This window comes from Lonchura striata, chromosome 3 (genome assembly GCF_046129695.1).
Source record: "Lonchura striata isolate bLonStr1 chromosome 3, bLonStr1.mat, whole genome shotgun sequence".
Classification (NCBI taxonomy): Eukaryota; Metazoa; Chordata; class Aves; order Passeriformes; family Estrildidae; genus Lonchura; species Lonchura striata.
Window position 1 is genome coordinate 43354311 of NC_134605.1, and position 19022 is coordinate 43373332.

The window sequence follows — 19022 nt, forward strand, 5'->3', positions numbered from 1 at the left end:
TCACAGAATGTTCTTTATTTGGTGCTAGATACAAGCAGTAAATGAAGTAGTGTAGGCCAACAGACTCATTAAAAGGCAAGACACAGGCTTTAATAAGACATTTAAATCTCTTAATGGGCTGAACAGCTAAAGCTCCACATCCAATGAAACCTCAGATATAGGTATTTCATGTAAAACTCCCACCTATCTTGCTTTGGTAAAGAATTTTACCCTGAAAACATACATAGCCTATTTATGACTTACTGTTCAGGTGAGCTAGGTTTCAACTATAATGCCAAAGCTTGAAATATACTCCAGGGCTGATATTGGAATGAAGTTTATTTTTAGAAATACAACTTGGAGGAGCAATAGTGAACAATAGAGTTTGCACTGCTGAGAGCTATTGCTTCCAACAGTATTTCTCTAAGGAGTTGCAATTTTAGAAAATTTCTTTTTAGAATGTCAGCAAGATATGCAGCATAAAAGGCTGAGACACTACAAAACATGCACATTAACCAGGTTAATGTGTGTACAGTAGGAGTATACATTAAAAAATGGTAAAAACATGTCCAAACTCATTATAATGACACTAGTCTTTCCTTCCAGGGAGGAAGGGGACAGCTTTAATAGTTACTGAAAGAATAAAACTGCTTACTGCTTTTTAAACCAGAGACACTTGACCAAAATGATCATAAGAACCAAGTATAAAAGAGGCCTTGTGTGTAAAAGGGACAGAAAGAAGTAGAAGAAAATCCCTGTGAAACCCCTGAAATTTCTATTTATAAGCAACAGTCCTATGCTCCTTTCAACTGCTACTGTAATAAGGGAAAGAGGTTTTGATCAATAGCCAACACCCCTTCCACCACTCTAACAGTGACAGGAGAGCAACCTTCAGCTCTGCTTGTGCTGTGTCAGTGCTCAGCTTTAGTCAGTGTGCTAAGAAACCTGACTGGGCTGTGGAATGGTATGTGGTGGAATAGACCGCCTGGTACCTCATCTTTTCCCAGCATTCCAGAACTGTTTGGGGTTTTGGCATCAACACCCTCCTCAGCTCTGGTGGAAAAGGCATCCCAGTTAATAATTGACTATTTGGACTGGTGGAGGAGACAGCTCCAGAGGACTTTTGGTAAGTATTTGCAGTTGTGAGAGCCAAACTGAACTGAGCAAGTATTAAGACAGGTAAGTTTCTTTGGAGTTCTCTGATGTTCTTGAAAATACAGTTATGCTCTTTCAAAAAACACTTCACACTCTTACCAGGAAGAGAATACCATTGGGAATAATTGTTATTGGTTCTGTAACAATTCCAATCCTAAATACAATCAGAGGAGTGACACAACATGAAAGTTTTTGGACCCAACAGCTTTTTTAAACCTAAACCCAGGCTTTTCAAGAACAAAGCATGCTTAATTCCATTTAATTCAGAAACAACCTAAGGTGCATACTTTTCAGATAAGCATCTATTTGAACCAAAAATGTCAGGACAAAGGGAATAAACAGAACTCTGATTTCATGAAAGATGGTATAGCTCAGTGTAGCATTCTTGCTCTGCTCTTGTGCTTTAACTTGCCTTTTCCAACACGACATATCAGGATACAGAAGTATGGGTCATAACCACACATTAAGAACTGATCCTGTCAACAGCTTGTTAGAAGGTGGCAAACTGAGTAGGAAAAAATAAACCAACAACCTCTCACTGACAGTTGCCAGTGGTTTTATAATTCAGGTTGTAAATACAAACTATTGTGCAACAAATGTGACAAAGCCTATCTCAGTTAAATTTGTTTATATGATAAAAAAATAAAATATTAAACTGCTTATAGTGCAACATTCTAATAGCATACATAAGTATACCATGCTTTGTAAATTTACTATTACATTATTTACAGTACATTGCAATGCTTTAAACTAGAGGTGACAAAACAAAAACAGGTAATGGAAAACATTTACATACAGGTATGAACCTTAATATTGTCCACCAAATTATCCTGTTCACTTTGCAGACTTGTGTGTTGTGCACATTCCTGCCCCCTACTACAGGATACCTTTATGTCAGTGGTCTGCTCTGCTTGTAGATAGTGGAAAGATGTTTTTAAAAACTGCATAGCCTTCAAGCTTTTCTGTTTCTTCAAACACCATTTGCAAGGACAGCTATAAAATACATAAGAACTCTATTAATTACCCATATCTGATCAATCTGAAATCTGACTCTTGAAATAAGATCAGTGAATTTTCATTTCTGTAGAGCCATACCAAAGCTGAACCAAATTAAAGCCCTTTTCTAGCAATCTCTTAGTTGAAGAATGGAATTTTAGAAGAAAAAAGCAGTTCAAGGATTCATTATTTAAAATTCTGGGCTTTAATTGCGAGCTAAGCTCCCAGAACACAGGGAAAAAAGATGAGAATGTAGAATTATGGTGCTGCCTTATTTAATGTTCCATAAACCTTCTGCTGTATGTACTGTTCAAGCTGATGAATGAATATAGTAAAAGTGATGCAGGAACTATGCCTGCAGTACTTATTTGATATCACTGTCCTAGTACTAGAGAAATAATGCTTAATTATACCAGAATAATTAACTACACAGGGAGAAAGGACTGTACTAAGAGCCACTACATATTGCAAGGAGTTATGTAAAAGCCAGTAACTAATGAGAAGTGTCTTAAGGACAACTCTCTTCTAAACATAAGAAAGACTAACCACAGAGCTGTTCTTAGGAGTTTATGTGACTTATGTCTCTTCTCCTAAAGGGAAAAATTCTTTCCTCACTTTCTCTGAACAACATCTTTGGAAGAATTTTAAAACACTGCACACCTGTTTTCTAGGCTGCAACAGCCCCAGATGAATTACTTTAGATTACAACACTGCTTAAGCAGCAAATAACTACTATTAGCTTGTTTACATTTCTGCTAATAGCAGAGAGGAATCAGAATAACTTCAGGCTGCTTTTAGGTAGGGGCAAAAGTCAGTGTAAGTTTGAAATTCAGTGTTGTCTTTAATTTTTGAGTCTCAGTGTTTAAGCCTCATTTTCAGAAAAGACTTTATAATAGCTTAGGACAATATACTGTATCATACATTTTGTGAATGCTTACTTCTACTGGTATTTCTTCCCAATGCAAAAGAACTGATGCACTTTGTCTGCAGTGCATTAGGCAGCTATTAGGGCCAGGAATAGAGAATTTTAAAATGCTTTCCCCAGCATTACTAAGATTAAGCTAAGATTTAGAAATACTTCAGTAAGAGCTCTAGTCTTCCCAGCAGATGAGTGAAAAAAACCCCAATCCATTCCATTGTGCATTGTTTCAACAGATTCTCTGTAACTTTACAGGCTAACTGTGAAAAAGCCAAGCACCCAATACAGCACATTTATGAAATATGCTAGTTTGCCCACCATCCCAAGATTTTTGTAGCCTTACCTTCTGTATCTAAAATAAGTATTTGGGATTTTGTGTTTTGTTTCTCTAACACCCACATTCTTGAGCACTTTGTGCTTGTGCTCTGCGTGGTGATCTCAGCTGTCTCAAGGCAGCATCTCCATACTGAATACCTGAGCCCATTCTTTCTGGATCCAATTCTCCTGATGAGAAACAAAATGGTCACAAGAACATAGATAATGTACAAATAATACATCCTAAATTAACCATTAACATTAGATTAAAGAAAAACAATAATTATATTCTAATCTATTTATGGAGAGATTATCTCAATTCTGCCTGCTTTTAGGCGACTTCAAACCTGAATCATTTTCTCCTCTAATTTAACCATATGCTCTTGACCATGATGACAAAGCAATCTGTCTCAGAGTTAGGCTGCAAACAAAAAATGCATTTGCACTACCTTGAGCAAAAGAAAGGTCTAAAATGTTTTCTGTGAATACAGTTTAAAACTTCTGGATTTCAGTAGCTCATAGCAAAGAAAACAGTACTGCAGATACCAAGCCAAACAAAAATCTGATAGAAGGATTTTGAAAAGAACTGCTCCCCAGGGAAAATGATCAACCTTTCCAACTTCTGGTATCCACTTCTGCCTACTTCATACCCTGTGTCTTCAGAACTGTTCTTATGGCTGTGTGGTGGTCTGGCCAAGAGAGACCTCCATAAGATACTTAGAGTCTCCATTTTTGCATGATTCAATGGCTGTGTGCTGACACAAAAACGCCAGGAGCAGTTCACAGAAAATAAGACTTAATTCTGTGGTGGTAGTGCCTCTTTAAAGCAGTCATCAAACTATAGTATCTTGAAAAACTATACTATAGCTATACTTTCTTTTTTCATTTGAGTTTTGATTTTGTTTAGGTTATTTTTGTTTTGTTTAAAATGAAATCTGCTGTTTGGCATTGATTTGATACAGTAATCAGAAAACTCCTTTGAACACATACTATCATATTATTTTAATCTACAGATTTGTGTTTGGCATTGGAAACTTTTAATTAGAATCTGAGACAGACTTTTCAATATGGCCAATACTTAAAACTTTAAAGATATCAAGCAGCTAGAAAAAAGAAAAACTGGAATGCAAATTAGCTGTAATGATATCTGACACACAGGAGCCTGTCTTCAGCAGAAACCTTCCCACTTGTGTTGAGAAGGTTCTGGTATATTTCTAGATCTGCAAAAGTAAAAATGATTTCAACTGAGGGGCAGAGAGGTCACTTCAGAGAAACAGTTGCTAGGAAACATCCCTGAAATTTTTAGTATTACTGTTCATATTCTCTTGAGTGTATTTCCCATTACATATGAGAAGCAGAATTTAAGTTATTACTGCCCTGATATTAGGTTTTTATTCTGGACTACAAAAACTGTCTAATGTCAGGCTTGGTATTTATAGGGATGCAGCAACCCACAGAACACAGAACCTACACTCAGACCTGACTGAAGATAAAGAGGTCTAACCTACACTCAGACCTGATGTTAAGGTAAACAACACCCACAATTCACACCACCACCCCTTTCTGGATAGACAGATCTCACTTAGACATCCATTCCTATTAAAGCACATGAGAGGCATCAAGAAAACAAATAGGTTATTTTAGCAAAATGAAATTTTTGGGTTTTTTGCTTTAATTCTATTAGAGGACTTTGAATGGTGATATTTCGATGTGCACTTTTGTTCATTTTCAGATAAAAGATTCTATAAATATAAAGCTTAATTTACCTGATTCAATTTTATTGAGTATTTTCCTTGCACACTGTACAAAGGCCTCTTCAACATTTTCCCCCGTTAGAGCACTTGTTTCCAAGAACATCAGCTCTACATTTGACACCAAAAAAAAAAAAAAATCCTCAAAACAAGTCTGGAATAGCAGGTATAGTAATTCAAAACATGAAAGCCTGGAGCAATAAAAATATTTGTACAGAGATCTACAGTCAAAAAGCATGGTCCAGAAAAACTTGATGGCAAAACCACAAAAAACATCCTCTAAAATTTACTCAGGCACCCTAGAAAGCTGGAGTACAAAGATAATCTGGGCTATGCATGCAAAGTTGTGCTTGAAACCGAATGTCATACAGTTTCCTATTAATGGAGGTTACATGCAAAAGCAAAGCCAGTAACCAGAGCTGGTAGAAAAGACTAATTGATTTATAAAAGCAAAACCAGATTTTGCTGATGGTAGGACTGCAGCACAGAAGCTCAGACCAAGACTGGCTTTAGCTGATACAGATTCACGTCCTCAGACTGGAAATTCTGAATACTACAGACCAGATAATTGTTGTCTGGATCCATGCCCTGCACTGAACTCAGTTTTCAATGAGTAAAACTCATTGCTTCAAACTGCAGCACACCCCATACAACTTTGTATGTTATCTACAAAGTCTTTAAGATGCTGAAAACTGGGAATTAACGTCCTTCAAACCAATTTTCTCCTCAGCTGTTTGGAGACAAGGCAATACCTGAAGTTGTATTACATTTCCTACAGAATATATCTCAACATAGAGGGTATTCTTAAAGGAGCAGCTGTGAGTGGAAGAACCACTGCTAATGAGACTTAAGTAGTACATGTAGTTTTCACTGCAGGCACTGCCTCTCTGGGCCTCAGGTACTGAAAGAACTCTTCTGTAGACAGGGTGCAAAGTACAGCCTAACTGCACAAAAATGTAAATGATCTGAAGGACTACACATCTTTGAATGCCACATGAAGGTTTTGTACTACTTACCATTTTCCTGTGCAAACCGGGACGCTTCTAAAAAAGTGACTTCACGATCTGCATCAAGATCCTTTTTGTTTCCACACAGTATTATCACAATATTTTGACTTGCTAACATTCTTGCATCCGTCAACCAATTAGTAAGTGCATTGTAGGTTTCCCGGCTGTGCAGGAAATGAAATAAGTCCTTTATTAGGATACACTAATTCTCATTAACAGATCACCAAAACAAAATTCAGACAGCAAATCTGTGTTTGTGGCAAACAAAATGCTGGTAGTCAGGCAAGGCACCTACACATCTCAGTGTGCCAGTGATGAACTGGGAAGAGTATCAGATTCCTTCATGAAACTAATGAAAGCTTGAGTTTTTAAAAATAAAAATTAAATTATTCACAATATATAAACACACAATAATAAAATACTGTGTTAATGTGAAAAGCTAAAATTTTAAGCTCTTATCCAGTTTTAACCTTTTGTGCATGACATTTTGGGATAACAGAATGAGATACTGTTCCACTTGGAATTCAATGATACTTAAATTACCAGTGGGACTGTAAGAATTTATGAGGCTTGTGTAGATGTGCATGCCTGAACTTTCACACTGGTGTCAGGACCTACACTGCAGGCAGCCATCCTGCACACACCACTTGCCATTGTAGCAGTGGTCAGGGAGAAAGCTTTCAAGCAGTAAAAATGACAGATGACTCCAGGTGACCTTAAGCACAGAACACAGATTTCAAAGCTTGTTGAGAGAATCCTTCACTCACAGAACAACAAGCAACAACCATTAACCAACCCAAAACTCATCTGATAAACACCAGTCAATGGTGGCAGGAAGAATGTGAACACATGTAATGGTAAGGAGTTTTATTGGCTGTCTGTAATATTAAAACTTTGAAAGATGCAGAAAAAACAGAATTTTGGCCTACAGTTAAAGAATGTGTAGGCAGAGCTATGTTCTCCAGAGGATAACCTTCTATTCCAGCACACTGATCAGCAGTTTCCACAAGAAAGGGTGCACCATCTTGCTTAAGGGTGGCTGAAGTCCATGCTTGTTTCTTTGGCAAGGCTTGCTAAGCCAGTGGCTGTATGCAGTCCACCATTATTAGATCAGCGACTGGGGGGCTGATCCCCACAAATTTGTGTAACCCTTTAGGATTGTTCACATCTGACATTCACAAAATCAAGTGAATGTTCACAAGCAAGTTCCAAAGCTTAAATACACACTGAAACAGAAGTACTTCTTATACTTACTTCCTTTTCTTCCTGTCCAATCTCGATTAGAGCATTAGGTACTTGGGGAGGAATCATTGTGCATTACTTGGATCTGGCAGTCTATGAGCAAAGGAGATGCTGGCGTTCTTACCTGGTTATATCATAGACAAGCAAAGCACCTGCAGCCCCTCTGTAGTAACTCCTTGTTACAGACCTGGAATAGAATTACAAATACACATTACTGTGGTGCCTTCATTGCTTAAAATCTGGGTTAAAGATATAACACAATCTGTATTATGAAACAGAATTCTCATTTACGTATTTAAACAAAACATGTTTTTTACACAGTGCTATCAGCTGTGCAGCAGCAGACTAATTGCAACCACGATTTTGATGAAGCACTTTGATTAAATATAGCTGTATGAGGATTCTCAGAGTCCATTATGACCCACGTGGTGTTGAAGGTGCACAAATCATCATAATACATGACCAGATACAGAACTGGAGGCTGATATCTAGCCAACACACTGAAGAGACCTTGTTAATGAAGACTATATATCACAGCCCAGCTTTATTTAGTCAGAAGTATTATCCAAAGGACTGGTCTGATAGAAGACATTAACTGGATTGCTGCCTAAAACTCAGACTTCTACCAGCACATTCACCCTTGTTAACCAAGCCCTCTCCCAAAACAAAGAGACTTCAGATATATACTCCATCCCCACAAAATATATTAAAAGAAGTGATGTCCTATTTGATGGTGAATGTACCCAGGAATCCATTAGATTTTTACTGAGTTTGACCCATGCCTCAGATGTAGAACACTTAAAATATAGCATTAAAAGTACACTGATTGTTATAAGCTGACAAATTGTTTTTTCTCTAAGAAACTTAAGATATCTCAGTCATTCTAGAAATGTATTTACCCCAATGAATTTGACTGATTTTTTCCTTCTCTAATTAAACTATATGTAATTATATTGTGCAATTGTTTCCAGGTAGATGTTGAACAGCTTACAGCTTCCTGACATTTACTTATTCTAATCAACAGAAGGTCTCCTAGAGTTAAGTGCATACTCATAGTTAAAATAGTTAATTATGAATTCGGCTGGTGACAAGATTTTAGCTATCTATTCCACTCATATACCTTAACAGAAAATACCCAATGAAAGAAAGGGCAGAAACTCAGACCCTGCAAGGCAGCACTGCTCTACCGATATCAACGGATCTGTGTCACTGTATCCAGGTTGGAAGGTTAATATGAAAGCAGACAAACAATTCCACTGACCAAAAAGCTTTGCCTGCTTACAAGAAGGGATAAATAACATCCACCACTCACAGCAGCAATTGTAATAACAATAAAATGGCTGAAAAGCATACCTGAACCGCTCTTGTCCTGCTGTATCCCATATCTGCAATTTTACATATTTACCACCAACATTTATGATCTTTGAACCGAATTCCACTCCTATAGTATGATTTGAGTCATCTTTGACTATAAAAAAAGAAAGAAAACAAAACTTATTTGAAGAATATTTAGAGTGAATAGTTTTTACATAAAACAATTTAGATATTATCAAAAACTCCTCAGTGTTCAAGTTGCAAACTTCCTGAACCACCAAATTCATTGCAGCTCATAAGCTCACTGCCACCATACAGAAATGATTGTTCTTAGAATTTTTGACAGTTTAGTCAAACTTACTACAAGAAAGACCTGCTTTCAATAATTTCCAGTTCACTTTAATAAGTGGCAAAATACTTTTTGTAGATTTTTTCCCAACTGTGTTTTCTAATACTTTGATGCCATTTAAAATTAAAATTAATGAGAATGCACACAGTCTTGACTATGAATATGCAAGAGCCAATTATTTAACGTGCAAAGTTAAGATAGTTCCTCTATGCATGCTCTTGATATCACAGAATCTCAGCAATTTACAGCTGCCCTTACTGGAAGCAAGGGCTTGTTTCAAGTTCACTCAGAATCAAGCCATGTTCCTTAGTGCTTACACATCATTATCCTTAAGTATTCACCTTATCAAGAGATAAGGTGAATTACTGTTTGGTTGAGAAAGACAACAGACTCCCTAGATTTACTAAGGTTTCTAAATGTGTATTATTTTTGTTTAATCTTGATGCCAAATGTACAATCCAATAGGAATTTTTCTTTTATGCTATCTGTTAATCTCTGAATAACATTCACAATTCAATCTCTATCAGTATTTATCACAGACCACAGTCCTTAACAAAGAAAACAGAGTTACTACTTATTTTGAAAGATGCTGCAGGCTTCCTAAATCTACTCAAGCAATTCAGCTGTTCTTTAATTATTTTTTCTAAAATATCCAAGTCTCTACTATATATCCAGGGAATCTTGCAGCTGCAAATTATACCTCTCACAGAACGTAAGTTTACTTTCATCAACATCTTGTTATATTTATTTAACAGAGAGTAATGCTCTATATTAGACTTTAGATTAAAGACAAACAGTAAGCAATAAGAATTTACAGCATGGTTCTGAATATAATTCTTTACTAAAATTCTGACCTACACAAATAATAGAATTAGGGGTGCTTCCCTACCAATGATAGATACTTATGTAGGCAGAGCCTTTACCTCTGGTACAGGGTGGTGGAGAACTCTTATTGTCCTTCATATGTACTTACATTTCTTCTCAATAAATTGGTGTAGCAAGCAGGATTTCCCAGTTCCAGCATTTCCTATGACCAAGAACTTAAACAGGAAATCTGAAGATTGAAAGAAAAAAAAAAGCTAAATTTTAGTATGGACTCACATTTTTGTGACAAGATCAAGCTCACAAGCCAGCTGTGAGCTTTACAATAACAGCTACTCTTGTAACTGTTATTTCAAAGAGAAGGGAATAGATGACAAAAATAGCAAAATAGCAATAAATCTGAAGAATTATCCAGTGTCTGCAATAGTGATGTTACACAGCAAGAACTAAGAATTCTTCTTTATGGAGAGGCAAGAAAGACAAAACAAAGCAGAAATAGCTGAATCTGCGTTCAGCTAAAATAGGCTCAAGCACAGGTAAATGGTTGGCTTGTATTCCTGTAATGTGTGTTAAGAGTGTGTAAGCAATTAACTATAGTCAACATAAATATACAATGATAACATTTCTCAAAATCTACAACTCTAGAGAGGAGTGGTTGAAGGTGGTTTTTTTTTTTTGTTTAAAATTTACATTTATTTGAACTTCTCTATTAACAGTTTAATAATTATACTTTGTTTTTAATCCTTGTACAGCTGGGACAACCACAGTATTTCTCTGTAAAATTTAGACTGAAGAAATAATTTTTATTCTGAGATGCCTAGTTTCACATTTCTTCCACATGTTAGATTAATATACATGTATTTCTGTTACCTATTTATGAGCCATTTATATAAATGTTCCTTGGAAATACACATTTTCAAGATTTATGGCCCATTTCTATTGTTTCAACAGTTACATAAAATGCTTTAATGCTACCACCACAAATCTGCTTTCAGTTTTCCTAAAGACTGAAGAAAGCTTCCCTGTCTTACAGCTCTCAAAAATGACAAACTGATTAAAAAGCTTACAACTGTTTCCCCTAACATACTGCCACCAAAGCAACCTTTACAGCTCATGTAAGATTCCCTATTTTTCTACTAGCAACAGATTTTTTACTCTTTACTGCACAGTTTGTCTAAGAAACTGAGCAGGTCTCCAGAAGACATCTGTTAAGCATGCACGGAAAATTACTTAGTTTGCAATAATAACAAAAATAAAAACATTAATTTTGTTAAGAGTGTTCAAAGCTGTCAAGTGGGCTACATGAGTATTGGCCCAGGATATTGTGGAATAAAAAGAAAACAAAATTTGCTCAGTAAATCAAAGAACTGATAAAATCCTTTACCAGTATTGTAAATGCGGGCGAACTTGATGGGAAGAAATGATGATGTCTGACTCAGTTCAGAAGGCTAAATGATTACTTTATTATAACTATACTATAATACATTAATATACTATTTAAAGGCAGTACTAAAACTACAAACCTACTTGTTCTAACTACCGTCTCTAACTTACACACAACTTGTGACCCTGTTCTCAAGAGTCCAGACACAGGTGGATTGGATTGGCCATCAGGCTCAAACAATCTCACCAGAATCCAATCAAGCAATCACCCCAGGTAAACAGTTCTCCAAACACATTCCACATGGAAAAACAAGGAGCAGAAATAGAAATTGTTTTCTCTGTCTCTCTGTGCACCTCTATGAAAAATTCTGAGAGAGGGAGAAATGTCCCTATGACATACCAAGACCTCATTTGAGTACTTAAATTTCAAAAATCAAATTTAAGATGCACACAGATCTATGTGCTCATTCCATTCCATGAAGCAGTTACTTGTAATGGTATATCATAAACAGTCCCTAGCAATGGCAAAACAAATAAGCAAGTTTCTCAAAGGCCAAGACAGGGCTCTGAGTCCTGGAAATGAGTACCATTCTTCATCTTCACCCATCTTCTGGATTTTATTCATATTTAAAATGAGGTAATGTTTTACAAAAGATTTTTGGTTTTTTACATTTTGCCATTCTTGTTTGAAATGCTGTAACAGGCTCAGAATAGATTCTGAATTTTACCCTTCTCAGAAGACTGCTGTTTCTTGCTCACAAATATGACCATTTACATGCTCAAGACTTTCTGTTCCAAAATCCTTTCATTTGTCACGCCCCCACCCAGCTGCTCATGCTTTCTGGATTAAAAAAAAAAAAAAGTTACAAAAAGGATTTTCCCTCAGGTTGTGAAAAATTTGTTAACTCCTGTAAAGAAAGGCCCTTCATGTTATATCAACTGCAAAACAGGCTGAAGCTGAGAACCCTTCACTCTATCAAGTCTTCACTGTTAGCATGAAAACCCAGATAGATATCAAAAATAGCCCAAAGTGTTAGGATAAGAAAACAATCATCTCAAAGAAAGCCAAGTTTCAACTTTCATGGATCAAATATCACTGGTTAGCTGCCTTTTACATCATTTTGTATATTTAAACTACTGTGTGTATGTATGTGTATAACCTCACTGGTTATTTCAAAGTACCGCAAAATGAAAGATATTCTGAGACATAGACACATTTAAAACAATCTGTTTCTGATTCTGTCAATTTTCCAAAAATAAATGTGAAATCCAATTAATACTGGTTCTGCTTTGTACCTGGTGAATGCTGTTTGAGATTTTCTCCTTAAAAACAATATTAAAATTCATGTATACCTTCCTTTTTCTCCAACAGAAGACTCGTGTTATTGACAGTAGTACAACAGCTACTGCAAACCCAAACCAGGGAAAGACTAAAACCAAAATTTTATTCCCCCACTAATTTGCACTGTAACTGCAAGCTCTGGTTGTCAAATGTGGCTCAGGAAAGCATATTTGTGCAACCCACAAACCTACACTGAGCAGCAAATTTAACACACTGCTCCCTTCTGCACAGGCAGGCTGCAGGCCAGTCAGGCCTTGGGACAGCCATGTTGCTGCCAGGCACTGATCTGGAGGAGCATCAGAACAGCAATTTTCCTCAAGGTGTTTTAAGTTGAGGTGCTTTATATTTTAATCTGAAAGCAACAGTGCTATTTGGGATTTTATATTAATGTCTTTAAATTGATAATATATTTTAGCAACACTTCGTAATAGACTCCTAATTTCTATCCAGATTCTACTGTGCCAGACAAATTTAAAAGAGACTCTCTCCTACAAATAAATCACTTAGATGCCAGTTCAATGCCTACTTACTTAGTAGACAAAAAAAAAAAAAAAAAAATCTCACAAAATAGCAAATGGGCTTTTTAAGATGAAACTTGAAACTAGTCACAATTCACTTTTTCCACTGCATGAAAATAAGAGAAATGTGTTTTATTCCACCAAACTCGGAGAAATGTGTTTTAGTCATAAAATGACTATGCCAGCCTTCTAACAAAAAATATAAAACCTTTCTGCACCAAAGGCAGCAATGTTTCCAAACACATGTACACTTAAAGACACTGTCACCTTCATAAATATAACTATGCTTCTATCCTTTTAAACTGCAAGTCTATGTAAAAAAAAAAAAAAGCTTTTACACTTATGTTATCAGTTTATCCATGAGCACTGGATAACATGGTTCAGGAAATATGGAATACTCTGCATAGTTAATCAACTGCAAAGAAGGACAAGAAAAAGGCTTTGCCAATACCAAATGTTAAAAATGCCAAGATTTGTTTTAAGTTCATAGCCTAGTCTATTAACAAATAAGGTAATACCAGGTAAGAACAAAGAGAACATTTTTCATCTTGTTATTTATTCTGCAACTTCTTTCGTATAACGTCATTCTGTATGATAACCAGTACCACATCAACTATATTTCTATTACTTATTTTAGCACATGATTTAGGACATGAAATGTTTTCTCTTTAAGCTGTACAGATGTATGTAAAACTTAGCACAGATTGGAAGCACTGTGAGATCAAACAAGACTGGGCAGACTGCTTCTTTTAAACCATCACTGTGGACTCAAACTTTACATATTCATTCTTAGCAACTTCAGCAAATGCAACTCATATTCTAGTATTTGTACTACTGCTTAATTGTTCCAGTTTTTGTTTTTGGTGTCCTCTTCCCAAAGGAGTTAGTTCACTTCATTTCATAGCTTTTTTTTAATCTCTTTTTTTTTTTCCCAATTGACAAAGCAGCTCAGAGTTCCAGCATTCCAGTCAGCTGCCAATGCTGTCACCCTAGAGAAACTTTTCTTTTGAATTCTGTTGTTCCTCCTTCATAGAAAAGCTGAAAAGCAACATCATTCAGATGTTACAAATGCTTGCAGCCATGCTGGCTACTGAAAAGGCCTAGAAAAGTTAAAGCACTTTGCCTTTAAATAAGATCATCTTTATACAGAAGGGATTTAGGATCAAAACTGAACTCTGTGCTAAAGGGAAAAAAGGTTACAAAATATGCACTAATGACATCATTATGAGATGAAATGCAGCATAGCATGGCTGTTTAAGGAAATAAGGTATTTAAGAAAGAATCAGCTTACTCTCCTCTGAGAGCTACATGCATCACCTGATCCCAAACAGGGTAGGGGGTGCAGGAAATAAAATATTTTCTAGCACAGGCAAAAAGGAATAAAACTGTGGCTTCACCCTAAAGATGCACCAGCAAAACAAGTTGTTAAACTACATAAATTACATCATGTCTTTTGTGTTTGTTTTTTTTTCTTTTGGGGGTGGTGGTGCAGTGTGAACTGAGGGGAAAGGAGAAGAGAGACAATTGTGGGCTTTGACTCAAGCACCAGCAAAAACAGATGGCTGATGTAGCAACCACCCCCAGACATCCAACCTCCTCCATTGACTGAAGTCTGCTCCAGCAGAAAAATAGTCAGAAAGCTTCTGAGATGCTGTAGCTTAGTCCTTAAAAAGCAATGAGAATTAAATTGTTTCCTTCACACTGCTAATACAGTAGGGTAGGGAGGAGACCAAATTATATCCCCAGTCTCAGTTTGAAGTCCTCCCAACTCCTTGCTACAGAGTAGAATTTATATTCACTAATGCTGACCCTTTGGAAACTCTCTCATTCACGGCATAGGGCAGGAGGAAAGAGTGCTCTGATGCATACCTGATGAACATGCTGCCCCTAAATGAAAGGAGGAGCTATTCCCACCGCTTACTCCTTTCTCTAGCAGAAAGTTAAGAAGATAAAAGGGTAGAACAGATCAATGTGGCTCTATTCCAATCTGCAAAAAGAATGCTTCAGAGAGGGAAGTTCTGCTTTCTCACAAGCAAAAGAGCTATGTTCTCTAAGGAATAAAATCAGATTTGAAACAAACTGAAGACCAGGTTGATAAATGCAAACATCATCAGGTAAATGGTGTAGGACAGGATGGCAAGAAAAGGACAAATCAAATTGTCCAGACAAAAACAATTATTTTCAAATGGATGGAAAGACTGTACAGTCTCTGCCAATGACAGAGATTGGTAAATTTATGTGACCAGATTGGGATTTGTAGATGCTGGTGGAAAAAACACATGGAATGAAGAAGTGAAGAGATTTGACTTGAATCTTACACATTGCATTTATTCAATGCTTGTACAACTTCCATCCTTCTACCATTTTAAATCCAAAGGTTGCTTTGCATTTATTTATTACGGGTAAGCAACTTTCTGTCAGGCTGTCTTTACCATAAAAACATGTATATTTTGCATTGGGAAGCAAGCTAAAACATGCATGTTTTGTTATATGGCAATTATCTACAGAAAGGCCATTACATTTCAGAAAACTTGAGTTAAAAGAGTTTTCCTATGAATAAGAGATCTGTTTCAAATGTTAAATGTCAAACTTCTAAAAGAAAGACCCTTTTCTCCCCAAAGCAGCAGGAAAACCTTCTTTCTAAACCCAGTCTCAAAATTCATGGAGTTGTCTTGTATTCTTGTTTGGTTTGGTTTTGGCCCTTTGTACGGGAAATAAATTGAACACATAAGAATTGAATAGATATTGAATTGAACACAAATAATTGAACAGAGAAGAAAGCTAAGAACAGAAGATACACAACTGTTGTAATAGATTTACAGGAGTGAAAATATGAATTGTAAGCAAAAGTTAGTGTCAAGGCTGAGAAGCTGCAGAACTTTGTTTGAAAACAGGGAAGAGACAAGAATCTCAATAATGGACAGAACAAGTTTTGAAAAGTGAGTGAACAGAAAACCTTCAGAGAAGACAGAATTTGACATGGATGAAGAAACTAAAGGAGGTAAAAAAGCCCAGGAGACATGAAATTAACAGCAGTGGCCAATGGAAAGGCTCTTTATTCCCTATGGATTGAGAAAACTAATGAAAAAAATAACCCCCTCTTTCAACAGAAAGAGAAGTTAAAGCCTCACAGCAAAGTTAAAATAAAATAAAAGACAGACAGCAAAATGACATTGTGAAGAAAAACACCAACACAAGCACCAACCAGTTTCCTGAGCCTATATGTGTGGGATAAAAAGCTTGAGGTTACATAATTAGAATGGGTCATAATTCAGGTGACAAGAAAAATCTAATTAATTATTTAAGGATTTACAAGCTACAGGGATTCCAGGAGGGGAATACAGTGACCCCTAGTCTCAGTCACCAGGAGGAAACTGACCTAATACTTCTCCTATCCTCCATGGCCATTGTGACAGCTGGTCAGCAACAAACCACTCTTTGTTAGGACAGTGAGCATATTAAATCTAGAGAGTTTATCAAGCGCTGGAGATCCATAATTTAATCACATGGTACTGCTAACTTTGATCTGTCAATGGGACTGCTACATTGGTGGACAGGATACTGCAAAATTAGCTACTCTCTACTGTTACGGTCAGAGATTGAAGAGCTATTAGTTAAACCTTATGCTATAACTTAGATTTTATTCTTCTGTGTTCTCTAGAACTTGACACTCTCCAGCCTTCTAGCTTTGAAATTTTTGTAGCCTATGTGTGCATAAGAACAAACACGGAAACTCCAAAAGGTAATAAACCAAACAAGAATTAAACAAATAACAGGACCAGCCCACAGCTACAAAGCTTCAAGGGCTTGTTTTCTCAGATACCAAAATAATATGAAAGTATCAACAGCTCCAGTGGGCTTACTATCCCTATTCTACATCACAAGAACAATGCAAAAAATACTTCAATGTTCTGATTTAAGATACCAATCATCTGTTTGGCTTACCTAGCATTACAGCATGAAAGGAGGAGCACCAATGAAATGCTGTCATATCTGGTTTTCTACCAACTCTTTCTCAGAGACCACCATAAGCATAGCCAAAGTGATTCCAGTTCTAGATCACAGGAGTACAGAGCAGGAAGAATTTGTTTAAACTCAAATCTAGGTGGACAAAGCACACCCCTCTGGTTTCTATATGTAACTTCTACATGTTTCTAGAACAGATGGACAAAAGAAGCAGGGTTTGGGTATCTTAATGTTGGCACTTGAAGGGCTTTTTGCCCTTTAGTTCTGTGCATTTGCTGTACACTGAAGCAATGACCATTAGGACACAACATCAAACACTGATGACTAAAGTATTGAAAATAAAATTACACAGTAGAAACAATCAGGTCACTTGGCCTACTCCTGATGGACATCCCAGCCTCCAAAACAATTTCCAGAATGGTTGTGTCCAATTTTGCTTTGATTACTCAATTATCCTCCACTCAATTCTGATCCTACTCTCGCAGACTATGAATGTGAACCTACCACATGGCTTTAGAGTATGTTCATATGTACAACAGCATCTTTATACTGGAAAATATTATAAAACAGTATGGTATGGATACGGTAGAAAAGAAATATAGTCAAAGCAGAGATTCAAGTAAAATTATAAAGAAAATAAATTAATACTATTCAGTTGCTTCTCATCTCCTCCACCTAGCCAGCAATACCAGCTCTGCTCGCCTCTTTGACTCCTCACTTCTCTTTGATGCTTCCCGGCGACACTGGACACACCCAGTCAGTGCCTGCACTCCGACTTACTCCATCAGATGTTTTCCTAACAGTGGAAGTCAGACACCCATGCCAGCACAGGGACATACGAACATACCGACTGGTTTTTCCCCCCTCAACTCACTCCCAGAGTTAACTGTTTCTGACGCCTGCACGTCTACGACAACAGGACCGAAACCTTAACCTGACCCGCAGAAGCACCCGCCGTCCCCAAGTGAAGGAGGGGGCAGCTTCTCCCGGCGAGTTTCCTGCTGGACGCCCGGAGCAGCGAGCGGCGCCCGAGCCGCTCCCTGCTCACCCCGAGGGACGGCTCGGAGCGCTGCTGCCGGCCCGGCCGGGACCCCGGGCGGGGCAGGCGCTGCGGGCTGAGGGCAGCGGCGGGCAGGGGGCCCGGCCCGAGCCCGGGGAGCCCTCACGTCACACCGGCTCCGTCCCCGCTCCTCAGGAGGCGCTGCCCGGCCCCGGGCCCGCTCCCCCGGAGGGGAGGAGGGAGAGGGGGTCCCTCACCCCGCTCCCGGATCCTACCGTAGGTCTCGGACATGGCACTCTGCGACATCCCGGGAGGGGTGACCCCCGCCGCCGCTGGCTCGCTGCCCGCCCCGGCCGGGCTCGGCGCTGACGGCGGAGGGAACCCAACAGGCCCCGCCGCCCGGGCCCGGCTCGGCTCAGCCCCGCCCCGCCCCGCGCCGCCGCGCAGGCGCGCCCGGGCCCCGCGCGCGCCCCGCCTCTCCCCCGCGCGCGCGGGGCGGCTCGCGGCCGCGGCCCCGCCCCCCGCGGGCCCCGCCCCCAAACAAGGCGCACGTGCCCGGCCGCCCCCGCCCGCTGCCCTCGCGGGGCCGGCGGCCGCTGCGGCGCGCCCCCCGCGCGGGCAGGCCGGACCCGTGCGCGGCACCGCGCACAGCGGGGCACAGCGGGGCACAGCGGGGCACACCGGGGCACAGCGGGGCACAGCGGGGCACAGCGGGGCACACCGGGGCACAGCGGGGCACACCGGAGCACAGCGGGGCACACAGCGGGGCACACAGCGGGGCACAGCGGGGCACAGCGGGGCACACAGCGGGGCACAGCGGGGCACAGCGGGGCACACACCGGGGCACACCGGGGCACAGCGGGGCACACAGCGGGGCACACACCGGGGCACAGCGGGGCACACCGGGGCACACCGGGGCACACAGCGGGCCACACAGCGGGGCACACCGGGGCACAGCGGGGCA

At 39.1% G+C, this 19022-nt stretch overlaps 1 protein-coding gene across 1 annotated transcript; it reads right to left on the bottom strand.

Moving 5' to 3' along the window:
* On the bottom strand, positions 1 to 18479 carry RAB4A (RAB4A, member RAS oncogene family). Its single transcript, XM_021527131.2, has 8 exons — positions 18334 to 18479; positions 10001 to 10081; positions 8718 to 8832; positions 7489 to 7551; positions 6132 to 6286; positions 5131 to 5226; positions 3393 to 3553; positions 1 to 2127 (listed from the first exon to the last, which is right to left on the bottom strand). Exons 1-7 carry the CDS (start codon positions 18362 to 18364, stop codon positions 3438 to 3440), a joined length of 657 nt encoding a protein of 218 aa, XP_021382806.1. The 5' UTR covers positions 18365 to 18479; the 3' UTR covers positions 1 to 2127; positions 3393 to 3437.
* Positions 18480 to 19022: the final 543 nt, after the last annotated feature.

Excerpts from the sequence above, each read along its gene's own strand:
- RAB4A (XM_021527131.2), bottom strand. The coding sequence starts at position 18,364 with ATGTCGCAGAGTGCCATGTCCGAGACCTACG. Across the intron at positions 6,287-7,488 it reads CTTGTCTATGATATAACCAG|CCGGGAAACCTACAATGCAC; the intron begins GTAAGAACGCCA and ends TTTCCTGCACAG. Across the intron at positions 3,554-5,130 it reads ACTCAATAAAATTGAATCAG|GAGAATTGGATCCAGAAAGA; the intron begins GTAAATTAAGCT and ends GTTTCTCATCAG.